Source organism: Tenrec ecaudatus, chromosome 6, assembly GCF_050624435.1.
Source record: "Tenrec ecaudatus isolate mTenEca1 chromosome 6, mTenEca1.hap1, whole genome shotgun sequence".
NCBI lineage: Eukaryota > Metazoa > Chordata > Mammalia > Afrosoricida > Tenrecidae > Tenrec > Tenrec ecaudatus.
In genome coordinates, this window is record NC_134535.1 from 160,418,986 (window position 1) to 160,438,912 (window position 19,927).

Consider the following 19,927-nt stretch of genomic DNA (forward strand, 5'->3'; position numbering starts at 1 on the left):
TCAATGGCAGTGGGTCTGTCTCCTTAGTAAAAATTCTATTCCCTGACATCTCTCCTTAAAATCTCATGCACTTTCACAATTTCAGCTTATCTCTAATGCTTGCTTGATTTTGGAGAATGCAGAATGGTAAATAGAAAATAAGTCATTTTGACTCACTCATTCTCATACTCATTAACTCACTCACTCTCTCACTAACTCACTTTCTCACACTAACTCAATCTCTCACTCACACACACACACACACACAAAGAAATAAGTCATTTAAAAAAAAAGTCATTACACAAACATTCTGGAGTTTATCCGGTCCATATCAATAAAGTGGCGATAAGCTATTTACCTCTTAAGTACAAATTTTAATGGAAGGAATCGGTGGAAAACATGCAACAGTGCCTGAAACAGTGTATTTATTTAAGAAAGGAATTACTGAAATCTCCCCGCCCAAATCTGTTTCTATTCTTCTTTTAATCAGTGGATTTGTTACCTATAGGGAGAAACCCATGGGCCCCCATGTCTTTTCAGCCAATGAATTAAGAAATATCAAAACAAAACAAAAACCCACCACTAGACATTTCGAGCGATTTGCCTTTGAAGACTAGCGCTGCTCGCTCCTCTGGCAGTGTGTTATACTGCAGTGGCTCACAATGAATGAGGAAGACTGAAGAAGAAGCCATGCGTCTGAATTAGAGTGTAGACAAAGATTATTGACTCTACCATGCATTTCCAGATGGATGAACAACTAACTCTGTCTTGGAAGAACTATAGCCAAAATGTTTCTTAGAAGCAAGGATGGTGAGACTGTGTGTCACATACTTTGGGCAGGTTATCCGGTGGGCCTAGTCCCTTAAGGAGGACACCATGCTTGGTAGAGGATCAGTGAAAAAGACGAGGATCTTCACTGAGACGGACTGATACTGGGCTCCAACACAGCAATGGCAGTGAAGGGGCAGGACTTGGCAGGACTGTGTTGTCTTGTACATAGGGTCATTCTGATTCAGAACTGATTTGATTTCCCGGGGAACGGCAGCTTAAGGGTCAACCTGATTTAAGCACAGGCTCTGGCCTAAATGTTTCCACCCTTTTTATAACTCTGGCAAGTTACTATGTGAATAAATGTCAAAAAGATCACTAATCAGCTTATCATTCATTGTTGGTAAAAGTCTTATGGGAAATGTGGGACTCATTTCTGAATTCTTTACTTCTATTAGTTTAGAAAAGTATTTCTCAATGAACTATATTACAGTTAAACACAGTTTCCCTTTTTGAAAGCTCTATTTAAAAAAAAATTCAAAATACAGTCAACAGACCTACATGTTTTGCTTAGTGCTGCAGGTGGTTTACATCCCAGCACAAGCTTATCTTGCTGCAGATCAACCCCAGCTGCAGTCACACGAGTGTCGAGTGGACTGGACATGGCAGGGTGAGTCACAGGGGCAAGTCCCTGGGTAAAAAGAAATGGGAAGGAAGAACGCACACAAAGCAAAACCCTGTAGCTTACATAGAAGTCTTACCTCCCGTCTTCTTTCAGCTTTTTATTTTCTCTGTAATGAAGCAGCCACTTCCATCTTCCATTTCCATTGAGTTTATCCAGGATTTTGACAATTTCCTTCAGTTGAACTAGAGAACAATGGAAGTGTGGCAAGAGAAGGTGTGTTTTAGGGATTTGGGGTGTTCACGCAAAGCCAAGTAAGGGTTACTTATCAAAATACGCCACCATATGTGAGTGTGTACCATCACCACCACTTCGGTGGACAGGGAGGATCCCCCTCTCTGAAAAGGAGCGTGCGTTTCGGTGGATGGGGAGGATCCCCCTCTCAGAAGCAGAGCATGCGTTTCGGTGGATGGGGAGGATCCCCTCTCAGAAGTGGAGCGTGCGTTTCGGTGGACGGGTAAGATCCCCTCTCCGAAGCAGAGCGTGCATTTCAGAGACACAGCAACTGCACTCGTCAACTTGGTCCCAGCTACGCTGACTACAGTAGGTAAGAACCATGCAGAAGCGCGGGCACCATCATCACTAGCAATTAAAGTTCTGTACACTCTAGTTTCCATAAAGAATTCATGCTTTTCTTTCTTACTGTGTATCTCCTAATACTGATGTGGTATCCAGGTTTAGTTTTAATATGGTAATAGAGCTGGGGCAGGTTTGGATTGTATGATAAAAGCATCTGCCCTGTGCCTTAACAATCTCTGATAAATTCCATACACTACTGAGCACTACTCTAGCAGATACCATAGCAGTCTGGTTTAGATGGCTACAGTAACAATGAGATGGGGGGCGGGGGGATGATGATGGCAGAAGAAATGCAGGAGAGGGCTGGTTCTAAACAAAAATGCTAATCTGTAGCTGACTTGAATTGGCAAGTGTTAAAGAGTCAGCCTTAACAATAAAATCTCACATCTGTATGCACTAAGACTTCAGCCCCAGTAAGAGGAGGGGTAGTTGAAGAGCAGGGGAGGCAATTAGTTAAAACAACAAATTAGTTAACACAAGCTATGACCTTGGGGGATGAGAACCACATCGAACTATGGAACAAACTCTCCACACAGCACATAGCATATAAACCATCAGTAGGTGGAAGTTCTTATTCAGTTGAGTTTCTTTTTGATGAAATATCTGAGTGACTACATTTAAAAGAAAAACGAAACAGCAAGATAATAGACCAACCTAACGCTAAAGTCTCCAACAATGTGTCATCGGATACCACAAAGCCTCCAGCACGAAAGAGCTCTTGGTAGGTGTGGTCAAAAATATCTTCAGGGCCGTCTACTCCAGCAAAGATGACACTGGGAAAATGCTTCAGCTTCAGCAAGCAAGGGATCTGCTCAAAAGAAAACAACCCCCACTCCGGTGAAGACGGGCTCCTGTGCCATGGTTTACTGCTTCAGAACACTTTCTTCTGTTACTTTCTGGGGAAGCTTTCAGCAAGAGTAACTTTCTTTCTGACATACATACATACATCTATCCTGTCAACACATTTGTACATATGTTGCCATCATTTCCAAAATACTTCCTTTCTACTTGAGCCCTTGCTATCAGCTCAGTTCCCCCCCCCCACTCACCCTCCCTTATAAGCCCTTGATAATTTATAATTTTTTTCATGTCTTACACCAACCACTATAGTTTTTCACCCAGTATTCTGTTGTCCGTCCCCCTGGGAAATGGTTATATTTAGATCATTGTGATCTGTTCCCAATTTGCTCCCCTTTTCTCCCCCTACCTTCCCCTTCCCCTCCTGGTATCGCTACTCTCATTATTGGTCCTGAGGGCTTTTATCAGTCCTGAATTCCCTGTGTTTCCAGTTCCTATCTGTAGCAGTGCACATGCTCTGGTCTAGCCCGATTTGTAAGGTAGAATTGGGGTCATGATAGTGGGGGGGAAGGGAGGAGCATTAAAGAACTAGAGGAAAGTTGTATGTTTCATCAGTGCTATACTGCACCCTGCCTGGCTTCTCTCTTCCTTGTGACCTTTCTCTAAGGGGCTATCCAATGTCTACAGATGGGCTTTGGGTCTCCACTCCACGCTCCCCCTCATTCACAATGATATGATTTTTTGTTCAGGGTCATTGATGCCTGATCCCATTGACACCTCATGATCACCCAGGCTGGTGTGCTTCTTACATGTGAGTTTTATTGCTTCTCAGTTAGATGGCCACTTGTTTATCTCTAAGCCTTTAAGACACCAGAGGCTATTATCTTTTGATAGCCGGGCACCATCAGCTTTCTTCACATTTTCTTATGCACCCATTTTGGCTTCAGTGAGCACAGAATGCCAAGTTATTAGAACAAAGTGTTCTTGTGTTCAGGTAGTACTTGAGTAGAGGCCCAATGTCCATCTGCTATATTTTAATACTTAACACATAAATATATGTACATAGATCTATCTCATTATATATATATTTATTTACATATGTGCATGCCTATATTTAGACCTCTATAAATGTCCTTTGATTTACATATGTGCATGCCTGTATTTAGACCTACATAAATGTCCTTTGATTTACATATGTGCATGCCTGTATTTAGACCTACATAAATGTCCTTTGATTTACATATGTGCATGCCTGTATTTAGACCTCTATAAGTGCCCTTTGCCTCCTCGTTCTTTCCTCTATTTTCTTTTACTTTCCTCTTGTCCCACTGTCATGTTCAGCCTTCGTTCAGGTTTCAGTAATTCCTCTCAGCTACATTGCCCTTGATCAAGCCCCACCAAGCATCCTATGCCCTCCTTGCCATTGATTTTAGATCACTGTTGCTCCCTTGTCCCTGGGTTTGTTGACATCCCCACTTTACTCCCCCTGCCTTCCCCTCTCCCGTGTGCCCCCCAGACCATTGGTCCCGTTGTTTTCTCCTTCAGGTTGTTTATCCCGCCTCTCTTATCTAGATAGAAGTGCAGAGACAATAGGAAGCACAAAAACAAGACAAAGCAAAACAAAACAACAAACAAAGAAGTCTAGAAATAGTTCCAGGTCTGTTTGTTGACCTTTAGGAGTGTTTTCCAGTTGAGTCTGATGGGGTACCTCACCCTGGCCCCAAAGTCTATTTTTTATATTCCCCGGGGAGTTCATTGCTTTGCTCCCCCTGCTGCTCCGTTGCACGCCCTCAGTGTTTCGCCCCAGTGTGATATGGTCAGATTGGGCACAATTCCCTCACTGTTTCCAGTGTTGTCCCCCATAGTCAGTGGGTCAGTAAGGGAATGTCATCTGTGTCTCGTTGTGGAGCAGACCCTATGGTACTCTCTGCGCATTCGCTGCTCTGAGCAGGAATACCGTCCTCGGGGCTTGGTGGGCCAGGATGTGCTCCACTCTCTCTCTCCTTCCCTCTTTGTTTGCTCCTGTGTGCTCTCATCAGATGCGCCCCACTCCCTAAGCTGTAGCTTCAGAACTGTCCTTTTTTTTTTTTTTTAACAATTTATTGGGGCTCATACAATTCTTTTCACAGTTCATACATATACATACATCAATTGTATAAAGCACATCTGTACAGTCTTTGCCCTAATCATTTTTTTCTCTTTTCTTCTTTTACATTTTATTAGGGACTCATACAACTCTTACCACAATCCATACATATACATACATCAATTGTATAAAGCACATCCATACATTCCCTGCCCCAATCATTCTCAAGGCATTTGCTCTCCACTTAAGCCCCCTTTTAAGTACATTCTTCTGGGGGTAGAGGGTGTGGGGGGATGTTCAAGTCATTGGGACTGGGGTCGGGCCCGCAAGGAAGAATAACCGTAAATATCTCTCAACCCTTCAAAAAGCTTGTGGGAAAAAATGGAATTAAACGATAACAAGAATTTTCCTATCAACTACTGGAAGCTCCTTGTATTGAGCTCAGCAATGGCTGCAAAAGTAATTTACAAGAGGCCTCTAAAACTCTGAAGGGGTGGCAATGACAGTAATTCCAGTAAGGAAGAGCATATCTGAGGACTCGGGGACCATTAGTCCACTCCATTCTCCCCTTGTCCCGGCATCAGCACGTAAGGGTCTGTAGGGTTACTACCTACAGACAGCAGCAGCATTTCCTGATATCCACTCCACGTCTCATCAACGGGATCCAGGATCTCAGTGTTTTCCCAATTAAACATTCCATGGGAATGCACTTTAACGTCTCTAAATGAAGACGGCAGTGCTGTGTCTGATAGTTACAGAATTTCTTTTAGGAAATATATTTCTAAACTTACTTGATGCAAATGTGAAGATATGTCCTCGTTTTTGATAATGACCACGAGCGCATCATCCTTCCTGTGAAAAGCTTGACAGAAATGCTGAGGCTCGATTTCCCTGTGACCACCTTTCCTCAGGATATTCTGTAAGATTGTAAGTAGTCATTACTAAAAAACAGGATACTTGCGTGGTACTACTTTCATAGTTAACGAAAAAATCCATGAGAAAAGGACAATTTATCCTATTTGCTAAATGATAGCTTACCTAAGCAACACAAATGGTAACTTGTGAGTATTAAATAAGCTCTTTTTTCTGTATAACAAATGATTCTGGTGTCATGAAGAATTTAAAAGTCTATTTTAGAGGCATTTTGTAATCTTTTATGTCCATAATGTAACATGAGCTGTGTTTTTAAAAACAAAACAAAACCATCAGAGTAATGTACACAAACAAGTCTCACCTTCTTCAAGGGAAATACCTTTGGGTGTTAAGTATGCACTCTTAAAATGCTACTAGTTGAAACATTTCTAGAACCTTTCTTTTTAATACTCCCCTCAATACCTATGCATTTCTTTGAGCCTGTTAATAGGAATGCAGGCGCTTGAATCAGGCAGGTGAGGTGGCTGAGAGGCAGTGGACTGCTGCAGTAAACAGAGTAACTCTGTAATACGTTTGCCTGAAGAGTCACAGAAATTCCTTAGCCCTCCTGCCTGCCTTCCTTCCCTGGTGATTTTGACACTGCACTTTCTGTCTTGAGGACTCCGGCGGTTTCTGTCACACATGCTGAGACTTTGTTTCCCGGCTAAAGCAAAACCACTGGGTCTGACCAGTACCTGCGTTTCCCTTTCTAAAATGTTACTCTGATCTTTTTCCCTGGGGAGTGCAGAAGTCCTTAAGTTTTCACCATTTTAATTCATACATTTCAAAAAATCATTACAGACAGTATTTCTTTTGGCCTTGAGCCTAATCAAAAACTCTGATGAAGTATGTTTAGCTAGCTTACTTATCTAGCAACTCTCAGTTCACTGACGCTGCCTGACTCTCCGGGACAAAGGAATTATCATCCGAGGGTCTCCTTTTCATTTGAGGTTTGGTTTTACCTTTGCGTAGAATTTGTGTTTCTCTGTGTTAAGTAAAAGCCACTTTGAAAACGCCATCAGGAAACAGTATCCCCCCAGTAGAAGGGAACATCCACCCCGAGGGGCTGAAATGAAGAGGCTTGAGGTGAACCACTCCAGAGTCGGGATCCTCCTAAGGCACAAGTTCAGGAAGGATGTGGCACTGGCATTTAGGGGCCATGGACGTACATTGGTTACCCAAACATTCAAATTTTGAAAATTCAACCTAAACCAAAAAGGGTCCCTGGGACCTTAGCTACATACACTAAGGGAACGCAGGCAATAACACTGACATTTCTAATTTAGCTTTGGAATACGCTTGTTGTTTACATCAGACTCTGGGCATGTCTACACTGATAACTTATGAAAAATAATCAGTGCACGGAGAAATTTTCTTTCGAACCAAATTCTAAAGCGTACTACAAATCTTTAAATAGAATACAGATGGGAGAATCCTGGAGCACATATACTACACAGATCGAGGCTGAGCTGTGAAATTTCACGTGTGGGGTGAAAATGCCATCTCACTCCATGCTTGCTTTCTGAAGCCGAGGCTTCTAAACGTATTACTCTAAAAGAAGCAAAAATTAGAAGTCAACCAAAATACTATCAACTATAAGAAAAGCCAGGCACTTTACCTTTGTTCTTACAAAGAATGACTTGTCTTCTGTTTCAACAAGGTAGAATAGAAAGGTACTTTCACAAGCCTCTTTCATAACATTGCTTAGTTTGACATGTAAACTGGTACACAAGTCTGTAACCATATCTTCGTAAGCGGATGACTTCCTTGGGAAAGGGGAGTCTCTCTCTCGAGATGTGGGCTCTCCGGAAGCAACACTGAACTCTTTATCTTGATCTTGGCTGTTACTCATCACCACCTTGTTGAATTCAGCATATTCATTGAGAATCAGGGAAATGTCATTCCGCGAGTCTTTCAAAGCACTGTTGTATTTCAATTTGTTGAGGTGGAATGACATGGTCTGATTTGGGAGACGAGGTCGGCTGTGACTACCTCTCTCCTTCCAAAAGGAGGGAGAAGTGTCCACGCTGCAAGGTGCACAGCTTCTCGTGGGCTGGCTTAGCCGTCTACGGTCTGCATGCACAACTGTCACCTGCAGGTGGCTCCTGTTCTTGGATGCAGGGAGTAGTACGGGGGCCTCCTGCATCTTTGTCAAAGGGAAAGCACCAACCGCTACGTGCATAGGTGACTGCTTCAGGAAAGCATTGGGGCTAGAGGCACGATGCTGAGACTCCCCACTCTTTAAAAGTTGCTTTAGCTTATGTGCAAAGCGCAGGTATTCCAGATCTAAAGTGTTCTGGGTGAGGTCATCTGCTACCTGCCAAGTACTTGTCCAGGAGCTGATCAGGTCACATTTTGCATTGAAACTGGGGTGCCTCCCCAAGCTATGGAGCGTTCTCGTGGTGTCTTTGAGCTCTTTGCTTACAGTAAAGTTGGTGTAGGTCCTGGGTATACCGTGAAGGTCTCGGATTTGGATGTAACATGGCACACACTTATCTTTCTTGGAGCCACTGGGCCAGTTTCTGGGAGAAACGCTGGTCTCCAGCTTTGATATTTTGTTACAGTAGCGCCAGTCTTCCTGCTCACTAGGGTTTAGGCTCACTAAAGAGGGATAAGCATCAGCAGCGGCAGCTTTCCTTTTCCGGATGTGTCTACCGCTCGAGGTGCAAGAGTCTTCCACGTCGGATTTGGTACTTCTGTAGGCACCAAGAGAGTCTTCGTCAGAGTCTCCAGAAAGCGGCTCATAATGCAAGTCGGCGTCTACAATGAGCTCCATGTCTCTTTGCTGGGTTTCAGGGCCCTCCTCAGCTACCAGTCCTTCACTGGTCCTCTTATTTTCCAAGAGTCCACAAACAAGCGAGTCATGAGATTTTGAATTGAAGCAAGCAAGAGGTTGGTTACTGGTACAGTCACTGGTGCCTGCTGCATTGTGGTTGGACCCAGCACACACGGGGGGAAATCCACTATTCAACAGACCTTTGGTTTTACATGTGGGTGTATCTTCCAGCGTGTGGCTTGTAAGTTCACCTTGTGAAGATGATGCGGCACTAAACTGTACACCAATAGCTCCCACGTCTATGGTTTCTTTGCAGAACTCGGCGTTCATGTCATTATTCTTAAGCAAGTTGGCCATTTTTACTATGGGGATTTCCTGTGTCTGAACCCTTTCCTCTACACTTACTGGTCTTGCAGAGTGAGTTAATGTAGCACTGTCTGGTGGAAAACCACAGTTTGGGATCTCTGGGTGTGTGTATTCCTGTGTAATAACAGCTCCATCAGCAGAGTCAGAATTCAAGGACCTGATCTCCAAGTAAGCTCCTTCATTGGTTTTCAAATCACTGCTAAGTAGATTTTTGTTAATGCGCTTAGAGCTAGTTCGCCGTTTTAAAGACACATCCATTACACTACTTGAAGCCGCTGTCGAAGGAAATGTGTCGGCCAAAGACTTATTTCCAACACTCGTTCTAGGACTAAGTGGTGGTTCCTTGGGCTCCAAGAAAAGACGCCTGAAGTTCAAGCATCTATCCTTGATATTAACCGGCTGCAATGGACTGTTTGATGTCACCTGCTTTTCAAGACATAGCTCAACATCAGTTCCATGTCTGGCCGTTGTGGCAGACTGCTTTAATTCTGCCTCACAGCCCTGCACCTTTTCTGGGAAAGACAGGACCTCACCGTACTTATTCTGGACCCCTTCCTCAGTGACTTCACCAGGAAGGGCTAAGTGCCTATCTTTTTCTCCTGGATGACTTTCTAATACTAGAGGTATTTTATCATATTGCTGCCTTTGATGTACTTGAGTTAAGTCATCTTCTTCCACTGGTCGGGTCTGACCAGCAAAAGAATTTTCTTTTTCTGTTATGGCTAACTGGACTGACTCCACCTGGGAGGCTTTGCTGCCTTTCTCACACTGGGTATTAGGGAGTTTTAAACTACAGGGAGCAATGGCCCTAGACAGTGGAGTGTTCTCCTCAGTTGGAGCTAGAGGGTCAGGGCTAGAAGGTGGTGACACTTCTTCAATTAAGGAAGAAAAGGGAAACTCTGAGACAACATTGATGCCATCTGAAGACTCCGGGTTACAACTGTCTTTGGAAAGTGCTACAGGAACAGGTTGCAAACCATCACCTTTCCTCTCGTCTTCCAGTGACTCCTCTGATGCTAAGGGACAATGTGCAGAATGCATTTCTCTATTTCCGATGAGTGTCACCTCTCCTGGGTCAATTATTTGGTCAGCTCTCTTTCGAAGTACAACACTTGATAATGGAGCCTCTTGAGGTTGCTCTGTTTCGTCAGCTGGAGTTTGCTCACTGGGACTTGTGGATGGCGATAATGCTAAAGTGAGGTCGATGTCAGAATCCTCCTCTGATAACTCTGCGCTAACCTCCTCTCTATTCATGGTGTGTTTGGCGAACACGGAATTAAATGACTCAAGATTGTTATCTTCACTGTCTAGACTACTCTTCTCATTCTTCCTTAGTACTACAGGGACTTCCACTATATTACTATCTGATGACGCGCACTTAAGTGGATGGCTTCTTCCTGAGAGCACAGAGGCACATGTCGGGACAACATCTTCAAACTGTGATGGCTGTACCACCTCTTCTGAAGATGTGCTGACGAGACTTTGAGTCTGCAGGCCTTGAGAGAGTCTCACTTCTTCGCTGGGTAATAATGCATAACTAGAACTGGTAGCTAATGATACTGCCTTTGGTACCACCAAATTATCAGATGTCGACAATGGGAGAGGACTCGCTTTCTGTAATGAACACGATTTCTTAGCAAGTGTTTCCCTGCTTACTGAGGATGCACAGAGGGACTTAGTGCTTTTTTGTCCGGACACTGCTAGCGATGCAATGTCCCTAAGGCCTTGTGGTTGGGCCTTTTCAGATGTGGACACAGGGTGGCTAGGACCCGTGCCAGGTGACACTTGCTGAATCCACTCCATATTAAAGGCTGTAGATTTATCAGCGCTAGTTACAACTTCTGTCTGTACTGGTACATTTTGTTCAAAAGCGAGAGTAACTGGTTCCAGATTAACCATTACATACCCCGTATTATCATCTTTCCTGTCCAATGAAGGCTGACATGCTCTGTTCGTGGAACTGTTAGGCTGGGAAAGACCCTGCAGAGGCCCAGTTTTCACTTGCATGGCTGTATGAGAAGTATCAACTTCATTTTCAACAGTGCTGTCCACTGACTTTTGGCAAGTTGCTGACTGATTGCTGATCCCGTCCCAAGTCTTGGTGAAGGTGGTTTGTGTGACAGTAGCATTAGGAGAAGTCATTCTTATGTCATCAAGGGGCTCAGAGGTTTTATCTTCATCAGGAATAGAAGGTCCACACGTTTGGGTACTTCCAATACTAGAGAGCACAACATTACAAGTGTCTAGTTTATCTGATGCTTTTTGTCCTGAGTTCCCAATGACCTGAAATGACAAAACAAATGATCAGAAAGATTTTTCTTTTTTACAATTATGTAGGGATATGGAGAATAGAAAAGATGAGGATCAATTGCATCTTTTCTTTCTTCTATTTTAAGGCTATCATTTGGGGAGTTAATCTTTCTCTTCTGCGATGCTTAAAATATTCTCAATGTAGGAACTTGGTTCTTTAGAAATATACACAGATGACAACATAAAAAGTGGACATTTCAAAGACGTAAAGGCAATCTGTTTACATCACTTAGCTCAGAAATTCAGCACTAGCGAAAAGTACTCAATTGTTTTTAAAAGTATGAGTAGATAAGTATAAGCCTTTTTAACATCAACTTTTGATTATAAATACAATGTACTCTTGAGCCTTACTATGAGAAAACAGAGTAAAGTAATTACTGTGTGCTATATTCAGAATACAATGATTAGCAGGTTTCCTACTCTATCAGTCCAGTAAACTCGTCTTGTGCCCTAATGGCACAGTGGTTAAAGTGCCTGGCTGCTAATGGAAAGGTCGGCATTTCCAACCCACCAATGCTCCACTATGCTTTGAATCCACTCAGTGGCAAGAGTACCCTTAATCCCCTTTCAATTATAGTTTCTCGTTATAATACCTCTTTTCCCAGAGCTAAAGCAAACTTATCAGTGTAACTTCCATTAAAAACAATTCTGACTTGAGGTAGCGCCAAGGTCAGAGCAAGGCTCCCAAGGCTGTCCTCCGTAAAGAGCACGTGGCTTTTTCCAGCAGAATAGCGAGTGGATTTGAAACGCCAAGTGCTTAACCACTGCATCACCAAGTCTCTGATTCACACAGTAACACAATGGACTTAACTAGTAACAGAAATTTTGTTAACTTTATAATTAGGGCTTTGTCCATTTGTTTTTCTAAAGATTTACAATATTATCAACAACCAAAATGCCTGTGCACACTGGCCATGCTTTATACTGATAATCCATGAAACTTTATGTTCACAGATTTCCTACTATGTCCCAAGGCAAACATGTTGGAAGTCAGTGCCTGTGTTTCCAACTTACTGTTAAACATGTTTCTGCTTTAAGCAAAGGAAAGACACCAACCCATGGAAGAGAGAGGGTTAAAGCCGACACTCAGAAATTTTGAAAGGATGTGACTGACTAGACACAAAGCGCAGCATCCGTGCTGCTGGTGGAAGCCATTCTGTTAACTTTCCCGTGACTTGCTCAACGATGCTCTGCCTGCTAACATTTGGACAGTCCTGAAACTCACCACGCCTGCTGGGGCCTTTTCTTACATCTCTTGCCTTGGTAGATGCCAGTCCCGGCGGCACAGTAAACACGGACTGCCAACTGCAAGACTGGAGTTCAAATTGACCAGCCACTCAGTCTGGTGGATTTGATGAGGCTGTCAGATCCCATAAAGATTTGGAAGTTCTTGGTAACCCTAGTTAGGGCCACTGGGCGTGGAATCAGCTTGGTGGCATTGAGTTTGGTTCTGGTTGGTATTCATGTATCGAGTCTTAGTGAAATGCAAATTGTGGCAATCTTCTGCTTTATATTTATGCATTTGTATAGACATTTATATTTTAAATGCAGGTAGCATGTAATGTTTATAACAGAAAGTCTGATTTAAAAGAAGTACTACATTAAACAAATGACTAGAAGTAGCAAGCTACTATTGGCTTCAAATGCTTGTCACGCTATGTATCCTAACTGATTTGTAAAAACAAACATGTAGTACACCATGGATGTGTGTGTGGTTCAAATGTAGGCATGGTGTCTAAGATGACAGGAAACTTTTTGGCAAGCATATACTAGAGAAATTGTTAAGCACTAATCTTGATACTCTACATTTATATGGCTTTACACACTTTCATGGGTGCCAAGCCATTCCTAAAACAAACGCACATACGTTAATTACATATTACAACAAAAAAGTACTTTATAAGTATAATGATAAAGTATCACTTCAAAACCAAAGAAACCTGTTCAACAAAAAATATCAAAATCTGAAGGCATTGTTTCTCTATACATCCTTCATCTAGGCCTGTAAGATTCTGGAGGCAGTTTTATACTTTCCTAGCCCTTCCCAAAAGAACTCTGTGCTCTCCAATTTACTCCACGTCAAATTCGCAGTTTAGCATCCTGGGGCGGCACAGACCGTGCTGCTTTTCATTGTTTTTGAACTTGCGGAACAGAAGTTGCGCCTGAACGGGGAGTGTCAGCGCTGTGGCGTGGCTGGCAGACAGACTGAGGGGCTCCTGCTCACGGGCACACACACGGTGAAAGCTCACTCGCCCTTCTCTTCCTTTTCATCTCCTTAGAATGCTGACTTACCTTTTTAATCTCCTCAGTTAGAATCTGGGTTAGACGGACCGGATGCGTATCAGATGAGAACAATGATACAGGACAGAATGTACTTTCCACACTGAGAAATAGGTATCTGCAATGACTCTTCTCTCGTAGGGCCAACATTTTGCTTAGCATTCTAATTTCTTCAAAAAATGTTTAAGAATCGATTTTTCTTTACGGCTTATCAAAGGACTTCTGGCATCATTACTACATTTGATCCCTAAAGAATACTCCAGCTGAAGGATGACAGGGATCACTCATTTCATTTAAAAGACACTAAGCTCAGCGAGAACAAGGAATTTGCTCTACACATTCATCTAAAAATCAGCAAAGTCAGGGTCAGCACCCAGATCCCTGGGCCCCTGAGATTTCTTCAATCAGGACACTCATCACAGGGATACTGTATGAAAGCTGGGTAATGGCACGGCACTTCTGTACCAGTATGGAAAAGAGGCACGGTAGTTTAAAATTGCAGCATGCTGTAGCTTTTACTCACCTCGCGACTGCACGGGGCGGTGAGGCTCTGTCTTCCCCCGCTATCAGGACCTTCTCTTACAAGACGTTCTTCCTGCTCATTCTGGACACAGAGCTCCAGGCCTCGCTGAGGTGGTGTTTTGATGAAAGGAAGCAGTGTGTTAGTGTCAGACAGGGACAGTTCAGTGGCTTGACCCTTGGAAGTTTCTCTGGTCTTCAGCAGAGGGTCTGGTGGACACCTTTCCACACTGTCGGGCTCCTCAGTTTCACTGAATTCAAAGGCGCCCACTGTGCTGTTTATGGACACATATTTTGCCGGATTGCTGTGCTCCACCACCTTCCGGGACGACCGTAGGACTCTGTTCTGATTGCTGTAAAACAGAGCTACCCACATGTGAAGTAGAAGCTTCACTTCTTCCACATCATCAGGCAAATCAGTGTTCCAGGGCCTGAGAACAGTAATGCACAAAAATCAGTAAGCACGGTTACTTTAATTCATGATCTTATTAGCGTAATTAAAATGCTCTATTGACCGTATTAAGCTGTTTTTGGAATTTCGTCAACATGAAATACAGAAAGGTAAGCATGAAGCTGATTTAACACATCACTAACATACTGTAACGAGTTTTTTCCTACTTGCTTTCCTTCAGAGCTGAGGATAGGCTCCACTGTCACCAGAGGACAGGGATGAAAGAAGAAAACACTACAATGCATCCAGTCCATTCATTCTAGAGAACTGAGGATCACAACATGTAAGTGGCTGGCTCCAAACAACTAAACCTATATGCAGTTAGGACCACAATACAGAGCCTCCAAATAGCTAGTCTAATAATTTCCTTTTATACCATAAACACAATATTCCCAGCATGTGAATACTGGTTTTAGCAACTACCCCAATAATCATTTCCTTGCCTGGCTCTCAATTTCTCATCAATTTTGTGTCTCTCTCCGAAAGGTTGGGAAAGTCTAAAAATTAAACCATCTCTAGAGGCAAGGTATTTTTCAGTAGCCTTATATGCACGTGAAAGCGACCAACGAATGAGGGCAACGGTAGGAAAGCGGGTGCATCTGGGTTATGGGGTTGTGAAGACTATGGAGCATCTGTAGACTGCCGGAAGAACGAACAAATCTGTCTCTAAGGAAGTACAGTTGGGACGCTCCTTCAAAGATAGAATGGAAAGTCATGTACTTTGGACATGGTGTCATGAGAGACTAGTATCTGGATAAGGAAATCCTGCTTGGGAGAGAGTCATCAAAAAAAGAGGAAGGCCCTGAGTGAGATGGCCTGACACAGCAGCTAGAGCAAGGGCTGAAACACGAAGATGACTGGCAGCATGGCGCAGTATCAGGTTGCTTCGTTCTGTTGTACACAGGGTTGCTGATTATCTGCTACAGATAATCAGCCTTCCTTGGCATCACCTGGAAATCGCGTTGCTACATCAACTCTCTGGTCCAACCTTAGACAGAGTCGAAATCTGCAGTCCAATGAGGTCCAGAGATGAGACATAGCATCATACAGTTTGAATGCAGAGCACAGAAACCCAAGGTCACAAAGGTTGGTTAGGTCCAGATACCAACACCTGTGCTCTAAACCTCTCTGCTAGAGCTTTGATCCCTTTTCACATGTATAAGCCATCTTTGTCGAAGGCTGCTCACTCAATCTGATCTGCTCCAGCAAGGTGGAAGTTACCCTTTAAATGTTTCTTCTGGAATTCAGTCTGTTGAACATTAGCTCTGGAGCTCCCTGTTGTGTATTAAGATCTCATCTACACATTCTAATGCAGACACTTTAAGAAACAGCACCTTAAAGTGAACAGCCTTTCACAATGCGGAAGTTATCCTCAGATTTCTCTGTGTGCTCACTGACAGTGATGAAATTAGTGCTTGGTTTTACACATAACACTTCTTTTCCCTTAGGTTTACCACAAGTGTCCCTTCCCCTGATATTTTATCTCAACAAAAATGTTACATTGGTCCTCATCAAGTTTCAATTATGCTTAGGGTCGTCCCCCCCCATGTGGATGAAGTCTCCAGTGAACCCTATGTATGGACCAGAGCTGTAAAACTGGCCTTGCTGTCAGACAGAGGGCATCGTACAGCGGATTACCGCAGAGGCGATTAGGTTAAAATGTGACACGCTATCATTTGATCTCCCTTTTGACCCATTTTATATTTGTTCCAGTGTTTAATGCTTTCGGCTTTCTTTTCTATTGAGATTTTTGTCTCATTTTACTATTGTTTTGTTTGTTTGATATTCTTTTCTACACACGAAATCCAGGGTAAGTAAATATAAAGACTAGCTGGGTTAATAGTTTCTTATTTTAGGGCTATGGAACAGGAGGGTGTGGTGAAATGAGAAGCTACCAACAAGTAGAAGAAAATGGACTGACATTGATGTGGTGATGATCAAACAACTCTTTTTAATAAGGCTGATTCATGGAATTGTATCAAACGTGAATTATATGGCAATAAAACTACTTCGAAGAGCTTAAATTATACTTACCCATGTAAAGCTCGTATTACAGTTTTTTCCAGTGAGTTGTTGGTATATTTACTATCCAAGTTGAAGACATAATCTTCTTCACATTTGAACGTGACCTTCACTGACTCATTATGGCTGAACACAGTGTGGGAGCGAGTACAGCCTTTCAGGCTGGAAGGCATCAATTTACTCTTGCGCTTTGCCAATGAATCAAAAACCTTTTTCAGAGGGGAGGTGTTGCACTGATGCCGGAATGGTATAACTTTTCCCACGGGGGTCCTTGTCGCCAAGCCTTTAGTTCCACCCTTGGCAAAGGCAATGCCATGCACCCCTCTCTGCTGTAGAGGTTTCTTTGAATGTTCCCCACAGAGGAGGGCATATGAGTGCTCCACAATCACACAGGAGCTCTGGCTCGCATCTGTAGTTTCTCGTGTTTCCTCAGGAAGTGCTGATGGGGCTTTCGGTGGAGCTTGGTTACCAGGAACCAAGTTCTCAGCCTCTTGGCCAATAGTGACTAAATCTGGCATGGAATCAGCTGTTGTATCAGTGGGTGGCTTAGGTAATAGTCCACCTTTTTTACTTTTAACTCCTCTGTGATATTCATGGTCAGATGTACCACGCAAAGAATTTTCTTTAGAAAACAAAGTATCATTTTGTGGCAATTCAGAGAAACAAGTGACATTTCTAGGCTCTGGTGATGCTGTGGAAGAGGTAGCAGAGCTTAAGGCTAAATCAGCTAGCAAATTGAGGGCCTGGGAGTCGTAGTGGATCGTGGAGTTTTCCGGATGATCTTTTGGAGCCACTCGTTGGGCTGTATGTATGCCAGTGGCTCCTTGATCAGCTGATGAAATTTGTGACTGAAGCTGTGAAGCTGACTCTCCATTGACTTCAGTTTAATGGTGGAAAAAAGGAAAAAAAGTCAAAGGATTAATTCTTTACCAATTATGCTTTACTGAAAATTAGATGAACATAATCAACAAAAACCTCTTACATATAATGCGTTTTAAAAATTTCACCATTGGGCAGCTCTAAGGTCTATTATACATTAATGACCAGAGGAGCAAGTTTTAAAACATGTGTATGCTACAAGGGAAAAACATGGGACCCCAAATGGTAGAGAGGGGGGAGTGGCAGGCCTGGTGGGAAATGATCAAGGGTAAGGTTGCTTAGAGAAGAGCTATACTCTAGCCCAGGTGGTGACGAAGCATGGTAGTAGTGCAGGAGGAAAGTCAAGGGAGATGGAGGAAAGAGCTAGGAGTCAAAGGGCATTCATGGAGGTCTAGACAAAGACATGTACATGCAAATATATATAGGAGGATGGGGAAATAGATCTATGTGTCTATATTTATAGGTCAAGTATTAAGGTGGCGGGAGGACCTTGGGCCTCTACTCAAACACTCCCTCAATGCATGAATACCTTCTTTTATTAAATTGGAACTCTATGATGCTCACTCTCTCGACACAACGGCTGGAGCCAAAGTGGGTGAACAAGTAAATGTGGTGAAGAAAGCTGATGGTGCCTGGCTATCAAAAGAGATAGTGACTGGGGTCTTAAAGGCTTGAAGATAAACAAACGGCCATCTAGCTCAGAAGCAACGAAGTCCACATGGAAGAACACACCAGCCTGTGTGATCGAGTGGTCCCGAAGGGATCAGTTACCAGGCATCAAAGAACAAAAAAATCATATCATTGACTGCACACCTCCATGATAGGATCGCTGAAGACAAATGGGTGCATAAGCAAATGTGGTGAAGAAAGCTGATGGTGCCCGGCTACGAAAAGAGATAGTGTCTGGGGTCTTAAAGGCTTGAAGGTGAACAAGCGGCCATCTAGCTCAGAAGCAAAAAAGCCCACATGGAAGAAGCACACCGGCCAGTGCAATCACGAGGTGCCAAGGTACCAGGTATAAGGCATCATGCAAAAAAAAAAAAAAAAAAAGATATAAGTGTGTGTATGTATGTGTATATGTTTGTATATGTATATATGTATATGTATATATATACCATATTAAATGAAGGGGGAAGTGCAGAGTGGAGACCCAAGGCCCAAGTGTCGGCCAATGGAGATCCCCTCATAGAGGGGTTTAGGAGAGGAGATGGGTTAATTAGGGTGCGAGGTAGTACCAATGAAGAACACAGCTTTCCCCCAGATCCTGGAAGCTTCCTCCCCCCAACTACCATGATCCGAATTCTACCTTGCAGGGCTGGATAGGGCAGAGGCTGCACACTGGTACATATGAGGGCTGGAGGTACAGGGAATCCAGGGTGGATGATACCTTCAGGACCAAGGGTGTGAGGGGCGATGCTGGGAGAGTGGAGGGTGAGTGGGTTGGAAAGGGGGAACTGATTACAAGGATCCACATGTGACCTCTTCCCTGGGAGAGGGACAGCAGAGAAGGGGGGAAGGGAGACTCCGGATAGGGCAATATATGACAAAATAACGATGTATAAATTACCAAGGGCATATGAGGGAGGGGGGAAAAGGGAGGGAGGGGGAAAAAAAAAGAGGACCTGATGCAAAGGGCTTAAGTGGAGAGCAAATGCCTTGAGAATGATTGGGGCAGGGAATGTATGGCTGTGCTTTATACAATTGATGTATGTATATGTATGGATTGTGATAAGAGTTGTATGAGTCCCTAATAAAATGTAAAAAAAGAAAACAGGAGAAATAAATGATTAGGGCAAAGACTGTACAGAAGTGCTTTATACAATTGATGTATGTATAGGTATGAACTGTGATAAGAATTGTATGAGCCCCAATAAATTGTTTAAAAAAACAAACATGTGTATGCTAACTTAAAAAGAAGTTGCCTTTCAAAATGCATGCATCGAGTTACACATAAGACACATTGAGATAAAAAAAATAGACACATTGCTAAGCTACAAAAAAATACAAAGATGAGAGGAAAACCAAAACCCAGAAACCAAACCAAACCAGAGGTCTGGCTCTCAGGAAGGTTATAACATATTGAATTTATAAAATCTAAGAATTCATAAGTTTAAAATAGATATTATAGCATGCTAACATATTTTCTTAGATATTACTCTCTTCAAAAAATGATTATAGAAACCACTTAAATCCATGAGTTTTATCCACGTTAACTTGTTTCAGATGTACTAAGAATAAAAAACTTAGAAATATCAGGAGCATTTAGAATCACCAATTTTATTACCTTTACAACTCCATTTTCAGCAATGAAAACATTTCCCCTCACTTTATTCACAAAATAGCAAATCATGTACGTTCTAATTCTCCCTCTGGAAAATAATCAAATCTATCTAAATCCCCCTAACCTAAAAAGATTACATTCTCATCTGGCTTACCAAGGCATTCTAAAGCATTCACTAAGAGTTCTTAAAAGCTGTTACTATGAAGGCTAATCAAGTTAACCATTGTACTAGACCAGTG

The 19,927-nt window shown here is 42.9% G+C and overlaps 1 protein-coding gene across 3 annotated transcripts in view; it reads right to left on the reverse strand.

Moving 5' to 3' along the window:
* The window catches only part of TASOR2 (transcription activation suppressor family member 2), an 86,841-nt gene that overhangs the window by 4,696 nt on the left and 62,218 nt on the right, over positions 1–19,927 (reverse strand). For all 3 annotated transcript variants that reach the window (XM_075552430.1, XM_075552431.1, XM_075552432.1), the window contains 6 exons: positions 16,541–17,405; positions 14,060–14,486; positions 7,423–11,229; positions 5,684–5,809; positions 2,663–2,816; positions 1,509–1,614 (listed from right to left, as the gene is read on the reverse strand). In XM_075552430.1, the coding sequence (XP_075408545.1) occupies positions 1,509–1,614; positions 2,663–2,816; positions 5,684–5,809; positions 7,423–11,229; positions 14,060–14,486; positions 16,541–17,405 (5,485 nt within the window). The remainder of the gene's footprint in view (positions 1–1,508; positions 1,615–2,662; positions 2,817–5,683; positions 5,810–7,422; positions 11,230–14,059; positions 14,487–16,540; positions 17,406–19,927) is intronic.